We start from the raw sequence: 27,624 nt of genomic DNA, 5'->3' as shown, positions 1-27,624 counted from the left end.
AAGCAGATGGACTATGTATGTTTGACAGGCCTTAAGTCAGGCCTTTTTTAGTTCAAGCCAAATATGTTCTGTACCTGAATAGTTACCCCATAAACCTCAAAATGTGACAATCCCTTGTCAGGGTTTTGGTGAACAAAGCAGATTAAACATCCCTGTTTACTTTTTTGTGTGTGTGTGTGAGGAAGATCAGCCCTGAACTAACATCTGCCAGTCCTCCTCTTTTTTGCTGAGGAAGACTGGGCCTGAGCTAACATCCATGCCCATCTTCCTCCACCCTATATGGGACGCCACCACAGCATGGCTTGACAAGCAGTGCATCGGTGCGCGCCCGGGATCCGAACTGGCGAACCCCAGGCCACCGCAGAGGAGCACGTGCACTCAACGGCCTGCACCACTGGGCCTGCCCCCGCCGTTTGCCTTAAAGCTGACATTTTAGGAGAAAAGAAAGAAGTTACATAAATAAAAGTATATCACGTGTCTGATGCTGATTGGCTCTAAAGAGTAAAGTAAAGTGGGGAAGGAGTGCAGAGGGCCTGGGCGGTGTGTCTGTGGGAACATCTGTGTGTCTCAGCCATCAACTCTGAAGGCTTTTGAGTTTGTGTGTCTGTGTCTGCGTGTGTCCTATATGTGCCGTGACAAGATCGTTGTGATTTTGTGTGTGTCTGTGGAGCTATGCATGTATGTCCTTTGAAATCGGTTAAGTTTTTTCCATGTTCTTGTCTAATTGCCCTGGTAGCGTCTTTCCTACCACGTTGGGTAGAACTGGTGAGAGCAGACATCTCTGTCTTCTCTCTGATCTTAGAGAGAAAGCCTCCAGTCGTTCACCATCAAGAATGATGTCAGCTGTGGGTTTTCATTGATGCTTTATTTCAGGTTGAGGTAGTTTACTGAGGGAGTTTATCACAGTTTATTGAGTGTCTTCCTTGTGATGGAGTGTTGAACTTGGTCTTATGCTTGTTTGTATCTATTGAGATGATCCTGTAGTTGTTGATGTTGATTCTATTAATGGTTTCTTCTGTTAATTCACTTTCAGATGTAAAACCAACATTTCTTTCCTAGATTGAATTCCACATGGTCATGCTGTTTAGGTCATTTTATATATTGGTAGATTTACTGTACTAGTATTTTGTGGAGTCTTTATCTGTATTAAAAAGAGATATTTGTGTATAGTATTATAATGTAGTATAAAGTATAAAATTATCTAATACTGCATATAGTGTGTATCTATGTGTGTATATGTGTATATATAGAAGAATTCAGAATATAGTATGTATATATGTATATATAAATATATATGTTACATGTAGTGTATTACCTATATACAGTATAGGTAGCATATATTGTATATAATTAGTATATATTATATATAAGTAGAATATATGGGATATAATTAACATATATATAGCTAGTTTCATAGTGTATATTATAGTGTTACACTTTTACAGAATAGTATGACAGTCTTAGTCTGTAGCATAGTGGGTATCATTACCGTGTCTGTCCACTGAATTATTAAAATAAGCCATTCACATCCTCCCATGGGAACAGAGGGGCCCCTCACTGTCTTGATACTCCAAAGACTGCTTCCCACACCCCCTGTTTGTTTTCTCTGCTTCTGAGTGCCACTGAGGTGTCATTATGTGTTTCAGAAATTGTAACTAATTTATCAGCCTGAGGGTTGAAGTGAGGCTCTGTCATTTGATTTTTAATATGTGCAGAGATGTGTTTGATCCCTTCTTGCGTATTTGAGTAATCGTGAGCAAGATTATCCCAGAGTGCTTCCTCCCAAATGGATGGCCTTGGTAAGTAGCTGGTGTTCTTGTTGCCAGGCAGCTAGACCATGGCCAATGAGCTAAGAGTCTAAAAATGTGAAGACGGTGTTGACCTATGGCCAGGGAATCCTCCAGCATGAATGCCTGGATGTTGACTAATCCTCCTGCCTATGAGGTCCTGTCTTTGATCAGGGATGGCCTGGTTAGGGACCATCATATGATGGTCATATGACCACCAATGATATGAAAATAGGTGCAAGATTTATTTTTACATGAATGAGAAAGGAAAGCATATTTCATAAAGTAAACCACATGTCCTTTGCATATCAAAAGGAAGAAAGGAATATGTATTTGCTTCTTTGTATATAAATGGTGCAAAGACCTATAAGAAATGAATTACATTGTTATCTACATGAGCATGGAGAATCTAGAAGCCAACACTAGAATTCATGCTAGGACCAGCATTTAGGCACACTTTAAAATCTCAAACTGAGTTTTTGAAACTTGATATTTACAATAAACGTTTCATGATAAACAAAACAATGTTTATTAGCCATATTTTGTGTGTGTGTGTGTGAGGAAGATCAGCCCTGAGCTAACATCTGATGCCAGTCCTCCTTTTTTCTGAGGAAGACTGGCCCTGAGCTAACATCCATGCCCATTTTCCTCTTGTTTATATGGGACACCGCCACAGCATGGCTCGACAAGCAGTGCGTCGGTGTGCGCCCGGGATCCGAACCTGCGAACCCCAGGCCACCGCAGCGGAGCGCGCGCACTTAGCGCGCACTTAACCACTTGCGCCACCGCCGGCCCCGCCATATTTTATTTTTAATAGTGTTGAATAACAAAAATTCAACTGAATAAGGTTTTTTTTTTTTTTTTTTTTTTTTAATTGGTGAGGAAGACTGACCCTGAGCTAACGTCTGTGGCAATCTTCCTCCATTTTGTCTGTGGGATGCCGCCACAGCATAGCTTAATGAGCAGCGTGTAGCTCCACACCCTGGATCCAAACCTGCAAACCCCGGGCCGCCAAAGCAGAGCTTACAAAGTTAACCTCTATGCCACTGGGCCTGCTCCTCAACCAAATAAATTTTAAAGATCTAATTGGTTTTATTGAGCAATCATCAGTTGGGCAGCATCCCATCTTGTAAGTAGAGAGGAGCTCCAAAGTGCTGCAGAAAGGCAGGAGAAGGAAGTCATAAACAGAAAAAGAAAGCTTATTTCAGGCAAAGTTACCTCCCTTTGGGGACAAAAGGGTCTTATCAGGTGGATTACTTCATCTTCGATTGGAGATTGGAGAGGGCCCATGTGGCAGATTACCTCATTGGTGCTGACCAGAAAATCCTAGACTCACCAGTTAGACTACCTTCCTGGGGAAGGTTGAAGCTGCAGTTAGGTTAGGTAGTAAACCCTGGTTTGGTCAAGTGTGCCTAGCCAAAGTGACTCTACTGGGGCCCATCATTTTCTTTTCCACGATTTCCACATTTGTGATTGGACTCGTAGCTTAACTGAGAGATGTGGTCAATATTGGAGGCATTAGCGCCACTCTCAGCTCCTGCTCTGACATTCTCTGTTTTTGTTGTTCCTTTCAGTAGTATCCAGAGATCATGATGTTTTTGCTTAACCCCTGTGACATTCACAGGTCAAGCCTTCATGTTTGCAATCTTACTTCAGTCATCTCTTCATTCCTTTCCTGATGTTCCAGTCTTAGGGAGACCATTTGCTTGCTGCTTAGCATCTCTGAACGTGCATTTGAAACTTTTGAGGGAATACAATGCACCAGAGAGTTTATCATTATTACAGTGAGCAGGGTAGTTCTGAATATCTGGAGTGCACTTTGTTGTTTTTTTTTTAAAGATTTTATTTATTTTATTTTTTCCCCCCAAAGCCCCAGTAGATAGTTGTATGTCATAGCTGCACATCCTTCTAGTTGCTGTATGTGGGACTCGGCCTCAGGATGGACGGAGAAGTGGTGCCTTGATGCGCACCCGGGATCCGAACCCGGGCCACCAGCATTGCAGCGCGTGCACTTAACCACCAAGCCACAGGGCCGGCCCTGGAGTGCACTTTGAAGCCATGTCCCCAAGACCCAAACCAATCAAAATCAAATGAGTCAAAGAAAGATCCCATTGAAGGAGTCACCATTTAAAAGAATCCAAGTGGCTGGCTCAGTGAATTTATGTAATTGAGTTTCATCTTCCCCAGAAATGTTACTTCAGGTGCAGCAGGTGGTGTTGGCCACAGCACAGACTCCTCCTTGCTCAGCTAAAAGATAATCAAAGGCCATCCTGTTACCAAGAACAACTTTGGCCAGAGAGTCTAAGGATCTTTGTTGGGCAGCCCTTGTCTTAGCAATGGATTTTGCAACGTCTTCAAGATGTACTCCTAACCAGAGAAGTATGACCTTGTGAAAGGAAGTGAATCCTGAGTCCTGAATGCCTTCTGGTAGGTCCTTTCTAACTCAATGATGTAAATTCAGGAGAGTGAACCAGTGAAATGTCTTAGTCACTTGTGAAAACTTAGGGGCTCAGTTAGATAACCTAAGAGGCATTGCCCAGTTATGTGCCAGCCATCCAGGCATTCATAGGTCTGAGGAGAATGATAACTGCTACAGCCGAAGATAGCTCCTGTGAGGGCACAAACCACTCTCACTAAGGTGGCACTGTTAATGGATTCATTCACAGGAACTGTTGCATTTCCCCGTTCAGGCCAGGAGTCCGTTAGACATTCTCCTAGCATAAATTAAAAGGTTGGCCTGAATTCCAGAGGTTACTCTTTTTACCAATGGCCTGGGTGATATGGATGATGGCTTTATCTTTCGAGGCCAATGCCAGACTAGAGAGAAAGAAAAGTAGGGTTTTAGGTTTAGCCAAAGTAGGAATTCTTTTTTTTTTTAAAGATTTTATTTATTTTATTTTTTCCCCCCAAAGCCCCAGTGGATAGTTGTGTGTCGTAGCTGCACATCCTTCTAGTTGCTGTATGCGGGACTCGGCCTCAGGATGAACGGAGAAGCGGTGCCTCGATGCGCACCCGGGATCCGAACCCGGGCCGCCAGCATCGCAGCGCGCGCACTTAACCACCAAGCCACAGGGCAGGCCCGAAGTAGGAATTCTTGATGTGGTATCTTAGAAGGAAGCAGTCTACATTGATGTCAGCTACTTCTCTTGCTTGTCGATTTGATTTGGAGGTCTCCAGCATCTGTACAGGACCAGAAGCCAGGTGGAGCCTTCTTCGGCTGTGAGGTGTGTATCCAAGGTTCAAGTCCCTGAGGTTTTGCTGTCGTCTGGGTAGTGAGGAGGACCTGGGATAATTTTTTCCAAGGAGGTTTAAGAGCAGTCTTTATTCTTTTTTGTGTGTGTGTGAGGCAGATCAGTCCTGAGCTAGCATCCGTGCCAATCCTCCTCTTTTTGCTGAGGAAGACTGGCCCTGGGCTAACATCTGTGCCCATCTTCTTCTGCTTTATATGGGACGCTGCCACAGCATGGCCTGACAAGCAGTGTATGGGTGTGTGCCTGGGATCCGAACTCAGACCGCCAGCGGTGAAGCGCGCTCACTTAACCGCTAAGCCACATGGCCGGCCCCGAGCAGTCTTTATTCTTACCAGTTATTTTTATGATCTTAAAGTTATTAGAGGGGCCGGCCCGGTGGCGTAAGCGGTTAAGTGCGCGCGCTCCGCTGCGGCCACCCGGGATGGGTTCGCCGGTTCAGATCCCGGGTGCACACCGTGGCACTGCTTGTCGAGCCATGCTGTGGCGGCGTCCCCTATAAAGTAGAGGAAGATGGGCACGGATGTTAGCTCAGGGCCAGTCTTCCTCGGGAAAAAAAAAAAAAGAGGAGGATTGGCATCAGATGTTAGCACAGGGCTCATCTTCCTCACAAAAAAAAAAGGTTATTAGAAATTTGTACTTGTCAAAAAATCCTTTCCTTCACTCTCCTTGAAGATGAAGCACTTTTGCAGGAACACTTTTGTAAAAGCATCAGAGTAAAACAACTGACTGTAAATGACAGACTTAAAATGCCCATGGTTAAAGAGATCTGATGAGAGTTCATTAAAATGGAATTTACAAGAAAAGTTGGTTATTTTTCTAATATAACTTTAAGATCACAAATTATGACTGCTAATATTATACCCAGAACATAGCAGATTTCCAGGAATTTCAGACAGTTTCTGGAAACATATACATATGTGGGTACAACACAAAGAATGCTTACTATTACTTTTTTTTTTTTTTTAAAGATTTTATTTATTTATTTTTTCCCCTCAAAGCCCCAGTAGATAGTTGTATGTCATAGCTGCACATCCATCTAGTTGCTGTATGTGGGACGCGACCTCAGCATGGCCGGAGAAGCAGTGCGTCCGTGCGCGCCCGGGATCCGAACCCGGACCGCCAGCAGTGGAGCACGCGCACTTAACCGCTAAGCCAGGGGGCCGGCCCCCTTACTATTACTTCTTATTTGAAAATGCTTCCCGTGTAATTTAACATTTTAGGTAAGCCTTATTGCTTTAACATCTATTTTATAAGGAGAGAGAAGAAATCCTTTGAGATGTTCTGGCGCCCCCTGGAAAAATCCAAAGTCACTTGAAAGTCAAAGACTTCGTTTAGAATTTGATTTTGAGAAGTTTGTCAAAAATATCAAAAGGTTTCAGATACTTTCCTAATTAGGATCACAGATCAGTGTGAAACAATACTTACTTATCTCTTTGACGAAAGTGACAGTAAAACTTTTCTTTTCTTTTCTTTTTGTGAGGAAGATCAGCCCTGAGCTAACATCCACACCAATCCTCCTCCTTCTGCTGAGCAAGACCGGCCCTGAGCCGACATCTATTGCCAGTCCTCCTCCCCTTCCTCCCCAAAACCCCAGCAGACAGCTGCATGTCACAGCTGCACATCCCTTCAGCTGCTGCATGTGGGACGCCACCTCAGCATGGCCGGAGAATTGGCGCGCCAGCGCACGCCTGGGATCCGAACCCCGGGCCGCCAGTAGTGGAGCGCGTGCACCCAACCACCAAGCCATGGGGCTGGCCCCATGACAGTAAAACATTTTAAAGGCAAATAAATACAGAAGCTTCCATAGTTTTGAGCCAAATTTAGCTCTTTTAATATCCAGTGTACTGGGTTTAAGTAATCAAATACCTGATGAAAACCACAGGGAACTTAGGTGACTATTTTGAGAAGAGACACGATCTTTGTTTTTATTTTCTAGGCAGATACTTGAAAAGTAAAGAAACAAACTGTTTATAATCTCTGATTATCAAGAGCTAACCAATAGTTGAAGAAATGTTTGTCCTTTTAACATAGAGAAAACCAAGTAATAATTTTGCAGCACCTTACTTTTGATATTGAAACTCATTTACCTAACTAAATTTATTCCAATCTTAGTCAGCCCTGGCCACACATAAAATTCCTCTTTCTTTTTTATTTTTAGCAGTTTTAATTACATATATTAGGGGCCGGCCCGGTGGTGCAAGCGGTTAAGTGCGCGCGCTCCGCTGTGGCGGCCTGGGGTTCGCTGGTTCGGATCCCGGGCGCGCACCAACGCACTGCTTGGCAAGCCATGCTGTGGCGGCGTCCCATATAAAGTGGAGGAAGATGGGCACAGATGTTAGCCCAGGGCCGTCTTCCTCAGCAAAAAAAGAGGAGGATTGGCAGATGTTAGCACAGGGCTGACCTCCTCACAAAAAAAAAAAAAAAAAAAAAAAAAAAAAAAATTACATATATTAGAATTTTTAACCCTTCAAAATTTTTAATTTCTAATGAAAACTAAGAAGCAAGCAATTATGAACTATCTTTTACATTAGCATTCTGTGGATTGGCAGACATAAATACTTTTTATAATTTCTAGAAAGATGTTCTTCCTCAGAGGGAGATTTTCAGCATGGCAGAAGACATAGTTTACTAATGGATCCAAATATCTTTAATTCCTCTGTAGAAGGAAGCAAAAATGGATAAACTTATGTTAAGTCATTGTTTCACTATTTTTCCTTATTTGGAAATGATCTGGATATTCAGTGAATTTAACTTAACTCATCATTTAACTTAACTCAGGAAAACTTTCAGGTTACAGATTACCAAAAATATTTGGGGAGACTATTTAAAAAGTACACTTGAAACATTTTATCTTACTTATATCTGTTTAATTTGCTTTTTGATAAGAACTAAGTTTTAGATTACCCACAAAAACATCAATAGACATTAGAAAAAGTCAGCCATCACCCTAAACTAGTTTTTCTTGCTGACAGATTTTGTAAGAGATAGCATGAATTCATTTAACAACTCCAGATGGAATAAATGTTGTATGTTTGCATTATATTCAATGTTGATAACTCTAAAGACATGTCTATTTTAGTTAAATCAACAAATTTAAACTAGCTTTAATACTAAATATTTTCCCATATCATGTGAACCTGAAAAGCTTTTGGGTTTGTTTCTAATATATTTTTCAGAATTTTATCAATACTAAGTGCTTGTTTGTTTAAGACAATTAAATAGAACTATTTACAAATTAACTTTAGTAATACCATCCACAGGTGGAAAATATCACATATCTACAAAACATACAGACACGTGCAGACAGAGACCTTACACTTTTTGTTTTAAGATTTTAGCCGTAAGACAGGTACAGTAAGGTAAAACACACTAGTTATTAAGAAATTGATTCTAAGTTGTTTTTCTAGAAGATAGAATAAGTTAAGGTTACCTACTCAGATGGCTAAAGCCTTTCACTAATATCTGTGGAGAAATACTAAAAAGATTTTTATTTGCCAAAGTTTCAAATGACCTTTCCCCCTTTCATTTTTCTTCTGATATAATTACCTCCCTGAAGTTCATACTTTTTTTTTATATATAATTTTATTTATTTATTTTTTCCCCCAAAGCCCCAGTGGATAGTTGTATGTCATAGCTGCACATCCTTCTAGTTGCTGTACGTGGGACGCGGCCTCAGCGTGGCCAGAGAAGCGGTGCATCGGTGCAGGCCTGGGATCCGAACCCGGGCCGCCAGCAGCGGAGCGCGCACACTTAACCGCTAAGCCACGGGCCTGGCCCTGAAGTTCATACTTTTAACAGTTGCATTTCAGAGGCACAGGGAAGCAATGCAAGTTTCTCCAAGAAGGACTTTGAAATCCTAAGGCTAATAATTCTTAAGCCTTTTGAGAAGAACAGGGGAGATTTGGGATTGGTAAAAGGAATTTTAACTGCCTGTAGAGCTGCATTTGTAGTTTTGCAAGGATTTGTGAGATCAGGACAGTTGCTCTCAATTCCTCAAAGAATTGGGTTGTAGCCTAGATGCTAAAGGACTGGCACCCATCCGCGTATATTGGAATGTTTTTCTTTCTCTCTGGGTACATTTACCTTAGAGCAGGAGGCAAAATTTTTTTCTATCAGGTTCTGAGTATCAGCTTGCAGATGAGCCAAGTTTCTGGTTATAAAGTTATAGAATCCTTTGGAATATCTTGTCAGGTTTCTGCCAGGACAATCCAGGACAAGCAGTGAATACTTCTGGCGATATTGAACAACCACTGGACTCAAGGGGTGTCCCAAGGAGGGTACAAAGAATACTTTCTCCAGAAGATCTAGAGTTACTGCCAAAGAAAGCCGAAGGCAAGAACTAAGAACTTGCATATCCCAGGCAGGCTGAAAGTCAAGCAGGGTTTTAGGACATAAAACAAGGCAAGCAAGAAGGCAATAATAGCTAATCCTGGGAGAGAAAGGATCAATAACTAACTGGTCTAGATTTGGAAAAGCAGGGACAACATGAAATTTTATTTCCCTCTCTTGCCTGGGCACTACACACAGTGATGCAGGAGAGCTGGCTCTGGTAAGAATTCTTGCCCAAAGCCGGCATTTGCCAGTTCTCCCAGGATTTCATCTGCAGGGTCCAAGTTGGGTTTAAAGTAGTGGGTGTAGCTCTGGTATCTATCAGAATTTGGCAAAGTTTTTCAGTAATTTTAATTGTAGTTTCTCTTGGCTTTTAAGGGAATGATGTAGTACTTCACCAGAAAAACCCTCCGAGTCCTGTGAACTTTGGGAAGGACCTATATGAGGGCCTACCTTTGAAGGTAGATATGGGGGTGACTATGAGGCCATTAACTCAGTGAAATTTTGTTTATTGTCATGTAGTCTTATTTAAGGTATGTCATATCTTTAATTTATCGTTAACTTTTTGGAATGAAACTTGCAATGAAGGTATTTTTGAAATTTTGAAGACTTTGTTTTTAAGTGCATTTCTTAAATGATCTTATAATAGGAATGTTCCTCATTTTAGCCATTTTTATTTCCCTGAATGCTGGCAGCAGTTTAGTAGGACCCTTGGCTGTAAATGGAGCTTCACCCACATTTCTGTCCAGCCTTTACTAGCTGCCACCCAGTCACTGAACAAGCAATTAAGCTAAAACAATAAAAAGTAAGAGTAGAAAGGGAACCAGAACCCAGAGTTGCTAAAACATATTACCCTAAATGTCTTTTTTGCATCAGAAATATGAGACATGAAGATACAGGAAAGTAGGAACTATACACTGGGAAAAAAAATAGCAATTTAAAAATTACCCAACTCTTACAGGAAACCGAAGTAAAATTAACAAGTGACATCTAGGCAGAGAAAAGAGGTCAGAAAGCAGAGGGATAACATATTCAAAGTGCACAAAGAAAAAACCTATCCACCGAGAATCCTATATTCACCAAAATTACTGTGCAAAATATAAAGCTGAAATAAAGACTTACCCAGATTAGCAAAAACTGAGAAAATTTATTAACAGCCAACTCTCTCATGAGATTACTGAAGGAGTTCTTCAGGTTAAAAGCAAGTGACCCAGGATGGCAATTGATATCGACAAAAAGAAACAAAAATGCAAATATAAGTAATTATATAAATATGAAAGACAGAATAAATATTTTTTTCTCCTTTTTCTCGTAGCTATTATCAAAGGAATTGTATAAAATACAATATATTTAATATGCTGTTCTGCTTATTACATATAGAAGTGTAATATATCTGTAATTTGTTTCTCATTAAAAGCACAAAGTTCCTGGGTGAGAGCAAAGCTGTGTTGGGCTAAGGAAGTGACTACAGATGGTAAAGAAATAAGTGTAACAATATGTTGTTGAGTTATATCGTGAATAGATATAATGTGCATAACAATAATACCACAAAAATGGCAAAAGGGAAGAGAGGTATATAGGAGTAAAAATTCCATATATCCCTGGAATTAAGCTAGTATACGTTCAAAGTTTATTCTTATAAATTAAGAAGTATATGTTTACTAGTGGCATAACTCCTAACAAAATAACTCCAAAAATATAGTGAAGACGTCATTTAAAAGTTAAAATGGGGCTGGCCCCTTGGCTTAGTGGTTAAGTGCGCGCACTCTGCTGCTGGCGGCCCAGGTTCGGATCCCGGGCGCGCACCGACGCACCACTTCTCCGGCCATGCTGAGGCCGTGTCCCACATACAGCAACTAGAAGGATGTGCAACTATGACATACAACTGTCTACTGGGGCTTTCGGGGGGAAAAAAAAGGAGGAGGATTGGCAATAGATGTTAGCTCAGAGCCGGTCTTCCCCAGCAAAAAAAAAAGAGGAGGATTAGCATGGACGTTAGTTAGCTCAGGGCTGATCTTCCTCACAAAATAAAATAAAATAAAAGTTAAAACGCTACATTAGGACATATTCAATAATTGCAATAGAAAACCATAAAAGCAGGAGAAGAGAAACTAAAAAGAATATGAGAATTGTAGAAAATGGGAAAAAAAAGGGCAAATAATTGCAATTATGTCAGTAATAGTAAATGTGAGTGGATTACATTATCCACACAGGAGAAATAGATTGTCACTTCAAAGTAAAAAATAAAATCATGATCTAAATACATGCTATGTACAGGAAACACACTTTAGCGTCAAAGATATAAACAGATTAAAATTAAAAGCTCTGGAAAGAGACATCTGTAAACAGCACAAACAAGATAACTGGAGGGATGATAAAACTTCCTAGTAAAATAAGACTTTAAAACAAAGACTATCGCTAGAGATAATGAAAAACATTATAACTAAAGTTTCACTGTTTATGGCCTGCATCTAAAACAGTAGAAACAAATAAGTTTATAGCCATTAATGCCTATACTAACAAAGAAGAGAGATCTCAAATCAGTAACCTAATCTTTCACCCAAACACACTTAAAAAGATGAGATACCAAACTCAAAGCAAGGAGAACAGGAAATAATAAAAATTAGAGTAGAAATTAATGAAATGAGGAAAAGAAAAAGCACAGAGAAAATCAATGAAACCAAAAGTGGGTTCTATGGAGTGATTAACAAAATTGACAAATATTTAGCTAGATTGAACTAGAGAAAACAGGGAAACATTCAAACTCATACAATCACGAAGAAAGAGTGATATTACTACTGACATTATTGAACTAAAAAAGACTATAAAAGAATTCAACGAACAATTGTATGGCAACAAATTGGATAAGTTAGATGAAATGGACAAATTCCTCAGAAGACACACACTACTTGAACCTAATCAAGAATAAATGAAAAACCTGAATAGAAACATAATACGTGAAGTGGTTGAAACAGTAAACAAAGAACTACCCACAAATTAAGGCTAGACAGAATGGATTCATTACAGCATTCTCCAAAACATTCAAGATTATTTAATAACGATTCTTCACAATTTCTTTAAAGAATTAATATGGAGCAAACACTTCATACTAATATTGTGAGGCCCGTACAACAAATGCCAGCAAACCCAATCCAGCAATATAGAAAAGAATCATACACCATGACCAAGTGAAATTTATTCCAGGGATTAAATGTTGGGTTAATGTCTCAAAATCCATTCATATAATAAAGGATATCAATAGAGTAAAAATCAGACATGGCAGAATATTTCCATAGACTCAGGGACAGTAACTGACAAAATCCAGTACCCTTTCATGATTAAAGCACTCAGATTACCAGGAATGGATGAAATGTCATAATGTCATAATGAGCACATATGGAAAACCTCCGACTAACATTATATTTCATTTTATTTTTTTTTTTATTTTTTTAATATTATATTTAATTGTAAAAGACTGGATGCTTTCGCCTGAAGATAAGGAACCAAAGAAGGATGTGTGCTCTTGCCACTTCTATTCTTTTTTTTTTTTTTAAAGATTTTATTTATTTATTTTTTCCCCCCAAAGCCCCAGTAGATAGTTGTATGTCACAGTTGCACATCCATCTAGTTGCTGTATGTGGGACGCAGCCTCAGCATGGCCGGAGAAGCGGTGTGTCGGTGTGCACCCGGGATCCGAACCCGGGCCGCCAGCAGCGGAGCGCGCGCACTTAACCGCTAAGCCATGGGGCTGGCCCTTTATTCTTGAATATACTGGAGATGTTACCATTTTCCAAGGAAGACAGACAAATAGCCAAGAGCATGTGAAAAGATGCTGAACATTGTTAGCCATCCAGGAAATGCAAATCAAAACCCCAGTGGGATACCACTTCACAACCACTGGGATGGCCAGAGTCAAGAAGTGAGATAATAACAAGTTACGTTGAGGATATATTTGAACTCTCATACGTGAGTGGTGAGAATATAAAATGGTGTAGTTACTGCCGGAAAAGGTCTGGGAGTTCCTCAAATGTAAAACCTAAAATTACCATATGACCCATCAATTCCACTCCTAGGTGCTTACTTTTCTGTGTGTGTGTGTTTGGTGAGAATGCTTAATCCACTGTCTTAGAAAAAACATCAGGTATATAAATTGTATATCAGATGATCACATTGTAATCTTTAAGTATAGACAATTTTTTTGGTCTTGGGTGGCATCTGTGTGTTTAATGTGAAGGTGAGACTGAGGCTGGAGTTGCATCAAAATTAGTGGAAGCCTGGGGTTACAAGAATGACTATACCCTGTGAAGGATCTGAGCCCACCAGATGGTTACTTCTTAAAGAGCAATTATTTCAGGGCCGGCCCTGTGGCTTGGTGGTTAAGTGCGCGCGCTGCGATGCTGGTGGCCCGGGTTCGGATCCCGGGTGTGCATCGAGGCACCACTTCTCTGTCCATCCTGAGGCCGAGTCCCACATACAGCAACTAGAAGGTTGTGCAGCTATGACATACAACTATCTACTGGGGCTTTGGGGGGAAAAAAAATAAAATAAATAAAATCTTTAAAAAAAAAAAAAGAGCAATTATTTCAGAGAGAAAGAAGAGAGGAAAATGCAGCCACAAGGTAACAAGATTCCAGAGGTCTCACCAGGATCCCTAAGTAACTGCTGCAGTTGCTGCCATCTCTGCAGATATTGCAACAAAGATCCTGACCCCCTGGGTTATAGCGAACAATACTCACAGGGGGACTTCGGCACAGCATAGGGATTAGTTCAAACCGCACTTAAGCCTGGGGTCCTTAAAGCCTGTAAAGCAACTAGTTGATATGGAGGTGGCCTCTAACCCTGACAGCAATGATTTGAGGCTCTCAGGAGGAGGGCCTTAAGTTGTCCATAGGCTTCTGATGCAAGAACCTGCCCTGGTCCCCACACTATGTGCCATTAGAGCTGCTGTTGTCACTGAGATCTCTTGAAAATAGAGGCTCTCACAAGCACTGAGCATGTGACCCTCTGCCGAGGCACCTGCTATGCCTTTGGCCCGGGAAAGAGCTTCCCACCAGCTCAGCCCAGCTACCGACACTTACTTGTGATGTGATGGAGCCTAACCTTGGCCCTGTAGCTTATACCACCTGCAGGAGGGACATGGCCTTTGTTTCTTCAGTTCTTTGAAAGATGCTAGGGTAATGGAGGAGGTCCTTTTCCCAGATACCTTGGTTCCCTGGGTAGTTCCATGGGATTAACTGAATGCACAGCACTGGGGAGTGCATAGACTTTAAGGACAACGATACACATTCATACGTGATGGAGCTCAGTGGAGAGTTGCTGCTCTTCATCCCTTAATTGGGACATCCCCTGATGAACCACACCCAAGAGTCACCAGAGCTAACCAAACATCAGGCAGTCATCTTACTACTGGCCAGAAATTGGCCATATCTGCACATGTTCCCAAACTCTTGAATGCTTGTCTAAGAGATGCCCCTTTGTGGTAAAATAACGCTGAGAATGTCTTAAATCAGAGATACCCAAAATAGAAATCAAGGTAACACTTGTCTGTACGTTACTAAGTCCACAATACAGGGACTCACCTGGACACTCATTATCCACCTTGGAGTTGTGACACTACTGAGAGTGACCATGGCACCTGTCAGAGTATACAGTGCCCTACTCTCCAACAAGGCACTTGGTGGAAGTTTCACCTCCCTTGTGGGTCTCAGTCTCATAGAGCACCATACTGGCTTATTGAAATCAGTTGAATGAAAGATGTCCTGTTTCAGTCATCAGGGATGTCTTCATCTGATTTTTGAAAGACTTCAGTTTTCTTTACTGCAGTTTTAGGTTTTCAGAAAAATTGATCAGAACTTACAGTTTCTACAGAACCCTTCTCTCTGCATCCACACAGTTTGCACTCTTTTTCACATTTTGTATTATTACTGTGGTCCATTTGTTACAATTTCGAAACCCATATTGATGCATCACAGTGCTCAGTGTACATTAGCGTTGACTCTTTGTGTTGTACAGTGTATGGGTTTTGGCAAATGTGTAGTGACATGGGTCAGTCATTTCTGTATCACATAGTACAGTTTCACTTCATTAAAAGTCCTCTTTGCTCCACCTATTGATTCATCCCTCCTGCAACCCACAAATCCTTGACAACTAAAGATCTTTCTAGTGGCTCATGCTTTTGTCTTTTCCAGAATGTGATGTACTTGGAATCATATACTACATCGCCTTATCACATTGGCCTCTTTTCCTTAACAATATACTTTTAAGATTTCTCCATGTGTTTTCATGGCTTGATACCTCCTTTCTTATCACTGAGCAGTATTTCACCATATGAATACACCATTGATTGTTTTTTCTATTTGACTCTTGAATGACATCTTGCTTAAAACTCTAAGTCTTACCAATTATGAATAAACCGCTTATAAACATTCATGTGTAGGTTTTGTGTGAACATAATGTTTCAGTTCATTTGGAAAAATACCAAGGAGTGTGATGGCTGGATCTTACTCTATGTAGTAACTCTGAATTTTGTTTTGAAAGGAAGTTCCTTGGACCGGCCCCGTGGCTTAGCGGTTAAGTGCGTGCGCCCCGCTACTGGCGGCCTGGGTTCGGATCCTGGGCGCGCACCGACGCACCGCTTCTCCACCCATGCTGAGGCCGCGTCCCACATACAGCAACTAGAAGAATGTGCAGCTATGACATACAGCTATCTACTGGGGCTTTGGGGAAAAAAAGGAGGAGGATTGGCAATAGATGTTAGCTCAGAGCTGGTCTTCTTCCTCAGCAAAAAGAGGAGGATTAGCACGGATGTTAGCTCAGGGCTGATCTTCCTCACAAAAAAAATAAAAAAAGAAAGTTCCTGCTTCTATTGTAAGTTACCAAATTCCATTTCCACCAACAATGAATGAGGATTACCTGTAGCGTCACATCTTCACCAATATTTTGTGTTCCGAGTGTTTTGAGTTTTAACTATTTAATAAGTGTTTAATGATCCCTCATTGTTGTTTCATTTGCAGTTTCCCATTTGCAAATGACATTTGCTGTGGAGCCTGTTTTCATACTGCTTTTTTCCCATCTATATATCTTCTTCAGTGAGTTGTCTGTTCAGATCTTTTGCCTATTTTTTAAATGGGATGTTTGTCTTCTGACTGTTGAGTTTTAAGTGTTCTTTGGATATTTCAGATACCAGTCATTTACCTGATAAGTGTTTTACAAAAATTTTCACTTTGTGAGTTGTGTTTTTATTCTTAACACTGTATTTCTCAGAGCAGTAGTTTTTCATTTTAATGAAAATGGCCGGAGAAGCAGTGTGTCGGTGCGCGCCCGGGATCCGAACCTAGGCCACCAGTAGCTGAGCGCGCGCAGTTAACCGCTAAGCCACGGGGCCGGCCCTATTTCCTTTAGTTCAAAATAAATTTTGATGGGCCGGCCCCATGGCTTAGCGGTTAAGTGCGTGCGCTCCGCTGCTGGGGGCCCGTGTTCGGATCCCGGGCGTGCACCGGGGCACCGCTTCTCCAGCCATGCTGGGGCCGAGTCCCACATACAGCAACTAGAAGATGTGCAGCTATGACATACAACTATCTACTGGGGCTTTGGGGGGAAAAAAATAAATAAATAAAATCTTTAAAAAAAAAAAACAAAAATTTTGATTTCTCTTGAGACTTCTTTGATCCTATGTATTATTTAGAAGTGTGTTATTTAATCTCCACCTATGTGAGGTTTTCCAACAATCTTGATATTATTCACTTCTGGATGAATGTCTAGGTGGTGTGAGAGCATATTTTGTATGAGTTCTGTTTTTTCAAACTTGATTAGGTGTGCTTTATATCCCAGAATATGATTTGTCTTGGAGAATATTCCATGTGAACCTGAGAAGAATGTATATTCTGCTGTTGTGTATGAAGTATTCCACAGATTATAATGAAATCCAGTTGTTTCCCAGGGCTGTTCAGTTCATCTCTGTCCTTCCTCATTTCCTGCCTACTGGAATTTATAATTTGTGATAAGGGGATGTTGAATTCTTCAGCTGTAGTACTGGGTTCATCTATTTCTCCTTGCATTCTCTCAGTTCTTGCCTCGTGTATTTTGCCCCTCTGTTGTTATGCAGGTACACGTGAAACATTGCTGTGCCTTCTTGGAGACTAGACCCCTTTATCAGTGTCTAATGTCCGTCTCTATCTCTGCATTGTCTATAATTCATATACCTATGGCGGCTTTCTTTTTCTTAGTGTTGGCATTGGTTATTTTTCTCCATCCCTTTACCCTTCATCTATCAGTGTATATTTAAAGTGGGTTTCTTGTAGACAATGTGTAATTGTGTTCTTTGAAATCTGATATTACTATGTTTCAATTGTATTGATACCATTGATAATTAAAGCTGTTATTGATAAAGCTGGGTTAATATTTTTGAAGTCTTGGACTGTTTTCTATTTTTTGTCCTTTTTTTTTCTGTCTGTCTTGCACCTTTTTTCTGTGTTCTCTGGCTGAAATTGAGCATTTTCTCTGATTGTTTTCTTCTTGTGTCTTAGAATATCAGTTACATATTTTTGAAAAGCATTTTCTAGTGGTTGCCCTTGAGTTGTCAGTATACATTTACAAATAACGCACCTCCTCTGCCAAATAACATTATACCACTTCACTGTTGTGCAAGTACCTCTTAACCCACTGTCCCCAATTTCCCCTTCCTGTTTCTTTGTCGTTTATTTCACTTGTCCATAAGCTTCTCATTACCACATACATTGTTGCTAATATTATTGTAAACAAAGTGTCATTTGTTACATTATTTATAAGAAATATGAAAGAAATTTTACCTTTATTTTTTCTCTTTCTAAACCTCTAACTTTGGGGCTGGCCCCGTGGCTTAGCGGTTAAGTGCGCGAGCTCCGCTACTGGCGGCCCGGGTTCGGATCCAGGGCGTGCACCGACGCACCGCTTCTCCACCCATGCTGAGGCCGCATCACACATACAGCAACTAGAAGGATGTGCAGCTATGACATACAACTATCCACTGGGGCTTTGGGGAAAAAAAAAAAAAGGAGGAGGATTGGCAATAGATGTTAGCTCAGAGCTGGTCTTCCTCAGCAAAAAGAGCATTAGCATGGATGTTAGCTCAGGGCTGATCTTCCTCACCAAAAAATAAATAAATAAAAATAAGCCTCTAACTTTGTCATTTACATTCTTACTGATAGATTTTTGAACGTTTTGTTCAAAGTGGATGACAAATTACTCATGACAAATTTCCTCAATATTTGTCTCAGAAAATTCCTTATTTCTCCTTTTTTGTTGAAGAATTTTTCTTGACAGAGAATTCTGGGGGAGTGTTTTTTTTTTTTATTTTCAAAATTTTAAATATTTTACTCTACTCTGTTCTTGCGGGCATTGCTTTTGAAAAGAAGTCCAGTTTAATTCCAATCTTTGTTTCTTTATACCCAAGATGTTTCTTCTCTGACATTTCTCAATATATTCCCTGTCTTTGATTTTTCTAGGGTTTGAATATGATATCATGGGGGTGTGCACTATTGTAGTTTATCATGTTTAGTGTTCTCTGATATTTCTGGATGTGTGGTTTGCTATCATTAATTTTAGGATATTTTTGTGATTATTACTTCACTTGTTTCTTCTGTTTATTTCTGTCTGTTGTTTCTTTCAGATATTCCCATTATGTGTACTTTATACCGTCTATTAAAGAGGATTGTCCTAGGCTTCATGGGAACTGTGTTTGTATTTTTTGTTCTTTTTGTCTTTGCATCGGGCTCTGGTGAAACAGATAATTTGTGTAGTACAGGCCTTGTTAAGTAAAGTATCTGAGTTACATTTCAAAATGCCATCTATTTTCATCTTTTTCCTAATTTTGGAGACACTGGTTTGCCCTATGATCTCAAGGCTTTCATGGATCTAAGAAGAGTTGTACATTTCAATGTTGTTCATTTTCGTCTTGTGAGATCAAGAATGACTGCTTCTAAGTGCCTTAAGTGTGGGATCAGAAGTTGGCAGGGCATCATCTAGAGTGTCTGGTCAGGAAACACATCCTGTTGAAGTTGAAGAATGGAGATTTTATGTTCTTTGGAGGAAAGCACTGTGAAATCTTTCACGTATTGTATAATAATCAGCAAATTGACTGTCAAACCATTGTGGACTTCAGTGAACTCCCTTACAATCTGTAGCTCTTAACCTGCCCCTCAAGGCCAGCAAGGCTCAAGGTGCACTGTTAAGGTTGGACTGGAAAGAGCTGTTCTGGCACATTGTTATCTCACTGTGGTTTGTAAATATTGGCAGGACGTAGCCCTGAGGCACCTGAGTATAGGGATTTTATGGTCTAATTTGTCAAGCCTTCTTCCTTGTGTCTGAGCTCTAAGTTCAAAATAAATTTCTATCCCCACCAAATTACAGAGAGAGAGAAAAGAAGAACTGAGTCTATGATAAATATTACGCGTTAAAAGTGATGCTTCCCTGTAAGAATGTTTACATTCACCAGCTGCATCTGATCCCTTGTAATGAACTGGAGGAATTTAGGACAGTGTAACCAGTTGGGCTTCATTGTAAGTCGGATTTCTACAGGCCTCCTTGATTCTCTTGTTGGTGATGGGAGTACAGAAAAAGCTTCCAGTTCTTCACTATGTTTTTAATCCATTGAAACCTCATGCAGATTTGACCCTCTGCCTCATGGAGTGCTGTGACTGGTGGGTAATAAGGAAGAAGATGAAAGAATTTTTCTCACAAGGAATCATCAGTCTTAAAATGTTATTTGCTTTATTTCTATAACATTTGGGTCATATCCTAACATGCTCTGTACCCTGCCATTACAGAGAAATATGATGTACTGTGATCACAGTAAAAATATGTAAATAATTTCCATGTGTCAAAATACTGTCAAATTGATGAGGATGTCTGTACAGAAAATGAGTGACTTTTTGATGATCACAACATAGAATAAATGGAGATGACAGAATCCTATGCAACCTTCCCACAAATGGAGTATAGATCCCCAGTGCTGTCAGCCTTATGCATCCTACTCTACACATGTTTGTGATCTTTTAGGATTCAGTGGCCATTGAGGATGTGGCTGTGAACTTCACCCCAGAGGAGTGGGCCTTACTGGATCCTTCACAGAAGAAACTCTACAGAGATGTGATGTGCGAAACCTTCAGGAACCTGGCCTCAATAGGTAAGAATAAGGACATTCCTTCCCTTCATCAAGTAGAGAACAAGTGTTTCTTGCCCATCAACATGGTTCCAATGTGTAGAATTTGGAAACAGAGGATGTTGGTAAATAAACTAGAAATGGTCATAGCTCATCATGGACTTAAAGCTAATTTTTTTCCTATAATTTCCAATGCTTGGGAATCATCTTTCTGGGTCTGCATTTCAGGAAAAATATGGGAAGATCATGATATTGAAGATCAGTATGAAAGCCAGGAGAGAAAACAGAGGTGAGTCACACTCACAACAGAAAGCAGTGTCTGATGTAAGAATTCTGGTTTGAATTTTTTTTTTTTTTTTTTTTTGTGAGGAAGACCAGCCCTGAGCTAACATCCGATGCCAATTCTCCTCTTTTTTGCTGAGGAAGACTGGCCATCGGCTAACATTCGTACCCATCTTCCTTCACTTTATATGGGACGCCGCCACAGCATGGCTTAACAAGCGGTGCGTCGGTGTGCACCCGGGACCCGAACTGGCGAACCCCAGGCCGCTGCAGCAGAGTGCACGCATTTAACCACTTGCGCCACCAGGCCTGCCCCTGGTATGAATTTTTAAAGGGAAGCAAAGAAAACAGATAACCCTTGCTTCAAATTTAGCCATTCTTAGAAAATTATCACTAAATATACTTTCTGAAATGTGATGTAGAGGATAAGTTTTTGCAAAATAGTTCACTTGGAAACAGGATTAATAAACTCTATATAGGAATGTCACTGTTTTGGTAATATGAAGGGTTAAAGCCTCTTGTAAAGCATTCATTATATTTAATTTCTGAGACTTGAGACAAGACAGAAATCCTAAACTTTTCCTATGAATCATGATAAATATAACGGACAGAAAATCATTTATAATGTGCTTCTTATTTCTTACAGTGGTCATATAGCAAGGAGACTCTGTGAAAGTTTAGAGGGTAGTCAACGTGGAGATAAATTCAGCCTTACTCCAAATCTCAATCTGAACAACAAAACTCCAGGAGCTAAACCATGTGAAAGCAGCTCATGTGGAAACATCTTTCACCGTTCGTCTCTTAAAACACACATTCAATGTCACACTGAACACAAGCTATATGACAGTCAGAAATATAGAGAGAAGTCATGTAAATGTAAGGAATGTAGGAAAGCCTTCACTTTCTCCAGTGGTCTTCAAAGACATGAAAGAATTCATACTGGAACGAAACCCTATGAATGTAAAAAATGCAGTAAAACATTCATTTTTCCCTGTTATCTTCAATTACACGAACTATTTCATCCTGGAGAGAAATCCTATGAATGTAAAAAATGCAATAAAGCATTCTCTTGTTCCCGTTCTCTTCGAAGACATGAAAGAATTCATACTGGAGAGAAACCCTATGAATGTAAAAATTGCAGTAAAGCATTCACTTCTTCCTGTTCTCTTCGAAGACATGAAAGAATTCATACTGGAGAGAAACCATATCAATGTAAAAAATGCAGTAAAGCATTCACTTTTTCCTATTCTCTTCGAGATCATGAGAGAATTCATACTGGAGAGAAACCCTATGAATGTAAAAAATGCAGTAAAGCATTCGCTTATTCCACTTATCTTCGAGTACATGAAAGAATTCATACTGGAGAGAAACCCTATGAATGTAAAAAATGCAGTAAAGCATTCACTTATTCCACTTATCTTCGAGTACATGAAAGAATTCATACTGGAGAGAAACCCTATGAATGTAAAAAATGCAGTAAAGCATTCACTTCTTCCTATTCTCTTCGAAGACATGAAAGAATTCATACTGGAGAGAAACCATATCAATGTAAAAAATGCAGTAAAGCATTCACTTTTTCCTATTCTCTTCGAGATCATGAGAGAATTCATACTGGAGAGAAACCCTATGAATGTAAAAAATGCAGTAAAGCATTCACTTATTCCACTTATCTTCGAGTACATGAAAGAATTCATACTGGAGAGAAACCCTATGAATGTAAAAAATGCAGTAAAGCATTCACTTATTCCAGTTGTCTTCGAGTACATGAAAGAATTCATACTGGAGAGAAACCCTATGAATGTAAAAAATGCAGTAAAGCATTCACTTCTTGCCGTTCTCTTCAAGCTCATGAAAGGACTCATACTGGAGAGAAACCATAAGTATGTAAAAAATGCAGTAAAGCATTCACTTCTTCCAGTTCTCTTCGAGTACATAAAAGAATTCATACTGGAGAGAAACGCTATGAATGTAAAAAATGCAGTAAAGCATTCACTTCTCTTGGATCGCTTCGAGAACATGAAGGAAGTCACAGCGGAGAGAAAGCCTATGAATGTCAGGAAAGTGGTTAATCCTTTATTTGTGATACAAACTTTTGAGAATATGCAAGAATGCACACTAGAGTTAAAACCATGTAAAGGTAAAGAATATGGGAAAGCTTTTGTCATCCCATTTCTTTCTGAAGGCATGAAAGGACTCACTTGATAAAAACCCTTTGACTGTAAATAGCATGGGAAAGACTTCATTGGCCTACATCCTTCCATGTGAAACTCCCAACCAGAAAGAAATAGAAATAAAATGTAAGTAATATGGGAAACTTGATGGACCTTAATTTGTGTATAATGTTCTAGAAAACTTTCAACATGAAAGAGTTGTTATAAAAGTTGTAAATATATTGTGTTTACCAAGCCACTTCAGGTGCAACATTGCACTGTGGGTTTCTGTTAATGACTTTCAGAAATGAATATTGAGGTGAGATAATTCTGAGTCATCCTTCATCAATACTACTTCAAGATTATTAGGTGGTGCTTTTTTCTTAAATCAGTTAATAATATTTTCTCTTGGGGCCGGCCCAGTGGTACAGTGGTTAAGTTCACATGTTCTGCTTCAGCGGCCTGGGGTTCACCAGTTCGGATCCCTGGTGCAGGCCTACTCATGGCTCATCAAGCCATGCTGATGTGGCGTCCCATGTAGAAGAGGTACCGCCCTACAAAAGGATACACAACTGTGTACCGGGGGTGGGGGAGAAAATGAAAAAAAAAGAGGAATATTGGCAACAGATGTTAGCACAGGGCCAATCTTCCTCAAAGTAAAATAATATTTTTTCTGTGTTTTTTAATAATGTTTTAATTGTTCTTTCTTAAAAGGCCATTGAGAAATGACAGTTTGTAGTTGTTGGGATTTTCTTCCTGGCCTTGTATTGCAGATTTGCCTTATCCACTGTGCAGTTTGTACCTCTCTTAGCGAAAGCTCCTTTTTGGGGTGGTGGGTATAGGAGCCTGTTTTTATTTTCCACCCTATAGAACAGTTGGAATAAAGTTTTATGAATGGCAAGTTTGTCAAAGGATATACCTTCCTGTGAATTTCTTTTCACATTTGGGCCTTTGCTCTTTGTGCTTCCTTCTGACTGATATTTGGTGAACAGACTTTGAGTTAAGTAGAGGCCTGTGATAGGGCAACAAATTCTATAATACCTGTATTGGGTTATGTCAGTTTGGGTAATAATTAAGAACTGGATCTTTAAGAATCCCCTCCCCTTTGTACTTCCATGTTGGAATTTACCAGTAGTGTCACTTGCATGAGATTAGGAAGGCAGAAGCAAACAAGGCATTGGTGAGATTTTGGAGCCACAGTACAAGGAGAGAGACTGTTACATGGGAGCTTCAAGGACACCATCCTCAATCCCATGTTCTGGATTCTTTGCTCTTCTAGGCAAGAGTATCTTGAAAAGCACCACCAACTGGGCTTCCATTTTCTTAGAGTTGTATTTTTTCAATTATATTTTCACAAGTTTCACATCAAAGACCCATTAGAGTTAGGATTTTTCTGTAAGGCCTCTTGTGTCCATCAGGAAACTAATTCAGACTTTTGTTGTTGGGGTATTCGCTGATTCTCCTCTTCTCTCGGTGACAGCTGTATAAGGTCTAATGTGTATAGGAAACACCTTATGCTGTTAATAGTGCTAGTGAGCATGTTTCCTGATTCACTGTGACATCTGCAGTGGGGCATAAACAGAAGGACATGGGAGTTTGTTTCTCTGCTGCATTCTGCAGTGGCTGCCTTGACCCAATTCTTCCGTGTGAGAACAATCCCCTTTCTCATGTCAGGAAGATAGTGTGTTTTCTGTTACTGGTAGCTGAGTGTATTCCCTCAATAGGTTTTCAATAATGTTTGATTGTATGTCATTAAAACTGTGTGTGTTTCCTTGTGAAATGAACACTTCTGTAGTTGTTTCCTTGATATATTTTATCAACTGTTCTAATCCAGCATATGCTAATAAATACTATTGTGGTTTTATTTCCTCAGAATATATTAAAAATCATTTTAATTATGGATTTTCAGATATACTTTGCAATTTTCTTCATTTAATCATTATACATTATGAGTCACCTTTGCCTTGTGCATACAAATTCAGGTATTTTTTCCTTAGGCCAACTTTAATTTTTATTCTTTTATAGTTACTATTTTTGTCGTGAAACTAATTTCCAATTCATTCTTAATGCAAAATGTAAAAATCATGTTTTTTAATGGCCCTCTTGCCAGTTACCTGCAAGACTGCAGCTGCGGTCAAAGAGAGGGGTGCAGTAAATTCTAAGATTGACCACAGACCATAAAGGACTGTGAGGTGTAACAGTGACAGGGTGCTCAGAAATCCTCCTTACAAGACTTTGGCATGTGGTTGTGGATTTGATTGCTATTCAAGGAGGAAGGTTGTTTTCTCTATTGGATGCTGTGAGGAGGTAAACATAATTCTATCTTTGGAAGCGTTTTGTCCTTGATAAATATAATCATTCTTTTCTAGAAGGTAAAACATTGCAGTGGAGCAAAAGTTATTTTCTAAGAAGTGCCAGTCAGTCTTTTAGGTGAGAAGAAGGAAACTTAGTCATATTTATGATTTACAATTTTATCTTTTACTGTTTGTACTGGTATGTTACAGAATATTTTTAGTATTGTCCTGGTGACTGTACCTTTGATGAGGGAGGTGTGTGAGATTTTTCTCTTCAGCAGGATGAGACCTGGCCTTGCAGTGACTGCAGGCAGCTCCTGGTCCTCTGGGACAGCTTTTGCCTTTCCTGCTTATTATCAAGACACTGATGTATTTCCTATGGTGTATTAGACACTGTTGACCATGAAGTACCTCAGTTAAATTATATAAGTTCACTTCTTAGTATACTATATCATATTTTTAATATCTCCTTTATGACTCAGTGGACACCTTTGAGATTAGTTAAATTGTGAGACCATATAAACCTAGCAAGAGAGAGAGACAGGAGCACTGTGCCAATCAAGCCTTTCTTTCTCCGAGACTATGCTTTTGATGCTAATGTTTCAACATCCCTCACATGCCGTCTTGTACCCAATTTAGCAGGAACAAGGCATGTTAGTATTTGGATATAGTGCTTGAAACAAAGAAATTCTTGCAGTCCTGGTGCTTCTATATTTGTGGGAAAAGAGAGATGATGACAAATAGTAAAGCTTTGTTTATAAGATAGAGACAAGGGCTTTGAAGGAAAGTAAAACATAACATTGAGCTAATAGGCAGGCTGAGGTGTGTACATATCTTTTCTGTGAGGGTAGGAGTGAGTGAGGGTGTCGTTGTTTAGAGGTAATCATCTAAGGAATAATTGAGGGAAGCTGCAGAGATATTATTTTGAATAATATCCTAATTGAGTATAAAAGGAGAATGGGAAATTTTCAACATCTTTTCATCACAGGAGTGGCTGGAAGTCTAGTTTCCATGATCCACCAAGCCCGGGAGCCCATTTCGCTGTTCACAGGTTTCATTTCCATATGCTTAGATGTCCAGCACATGGTGTGGAAAAGTGGGAAACAGCAGTAACAGCTTTGAGGTTTAAAACAGCAAAGAAAATTTAATATTTTCCTTTTTTTTAGTGTTAACTTACACGTTGGATGTGTTTCGTTCAAATAGGCACCACAGGAGTGTTCTTTTGGAGTGATGGGATGTTTTTCATCTTTTGATTGCCAGTATTTCTGTACATCTGTGAAAACTCATGAAGTATTTAACCTATTTTATATATGTTCATATATGTGCTATATATATAATTATCAGAAAATGAATAATATAATTCATTTCCTATGGTAGGAGAATGTTAGGCTCTCCTGAACCTTGATATTTATCAGCTCTTCTTTCCAGCACTGTGGCATCTTTCTGAGGAAGATTGCAGGACTGGGCAAGAAGGACTCAGTCCTCAACAGGCCTTTCCTGCAGCCCGGTCCTAATTGAAAAAACGCCTTCTAGGTTTGTACCTGCCCTTATCTCATACTCATAACTAGGAGTGAAGTGAAAGGGCTTCCAGAATCTGTCCTTGAGTTTAAATCACGTTCTGTGGACAGATCTTTAGAAATACTATGGTTCTAAATCATAAAAGTGTATCCCAAGTGGGTTCTGCCCTGGGACGTCCTCACTCATGTGCATCAGCATCACTTCTTTTCACTGCCATCCATAGACCATTTCCAGCTGTTCATTTCCCACATCAAGCCTACCCTGTGCGTGCTTACTTGGAACCATCTTTAGAAATCCACACGTGTCCCCCTCTGGAAAATTTCTCTAAGGCAACATGAGGAGGCTGTGAGCTGAGAGGGGAACAGAAACCGTGGTAGAACCCATGTCACGGGCACATTCTGTCAGCTGTCAGCCACAGTGACCACAAACATCCCATATTTATCGGATCTGCTTGCTTACTTATTCATACAACACTTAGAAATTGACTGACTTTGAATTGGGAAACAAAGGGCTCTAGAAAACTTTGAAATAGCTGTCCCCCCATTAGCTTTTCCCTTCACTCACCCCTTTACCATAAAGGCTTTAGCAGCCTCCCATTATGTGTCCAAGAGTCTCTAAACCTCTCGCAGTGGACATAAGTTGCCTGAGGCATTCTTCTACCGAAAGCGTTCTAATCCATTGCTGCACAGAATTAAAAGAAGCCCCCAGTGGGAACGAAGACAATCTTTATATAAGTGGAGGCCCTCTCAGGGCCTGAGTTGATCCTCCACAGCCAGCATCCTGTGTTTCCTTGGGTCCTGAATGCAGGACCCCTCAGGTTCTAATCAGCGGCCTTTGCATTGACGAGATTTGGGTACTTAGAGGATAGATCCAAAA

At 40.0% G+C, this 27,624-nt stretch overlaps 1 protein-coding gene across 1 annotated transcript in view; it reads left to right on the top strand.

The window, feature by feature from the left end:
• The window catches only part of LOC101402332 (uncharacterized), a 30,696-nt gene extending 5,858 nt beyond the window's left edge, over positions 1-24,838 (top strand). The window contains exons 2-4 of the mRNA XM_087426006.1: positions 20,402-20,528; positions 20,733-20,793; positions 21,433-24,838. Coding sequence (XP_087282132.1) covers positions 20,402-20,528; positions 20,733-20,793; positions 21,433-22,666 — 1,422 coding nt within the window. The 3' untranslated portion in view covers positions 22,667-24,838. The remainder of the gene's footprint in view (positions 1-20,401; positions 20,529-20,732; positions 20,794-21,432) is intronic.
• Positions 24,839-27,624: the final 2,786 nt, after the last annotated feature.

This window comes from Ceratotherium simum, chromosome 39, assembly GCF_057802395.1.
Source record: "Ceratotherium simum simum isolate JZ-2026a chromosome 39, ASM5780239v1, whole genome shotgun sequence".
Classification (NCBI taxonomy): Eukaryota; Metazoa; Chordata; class Mammalia; order Perissodactyla; family Rhinocerotidae; genus Ceratotherium; species Ceratotherium simum.
This window is presented reverse-complemented; position numbering and strand designations above follow the sequence as displayed.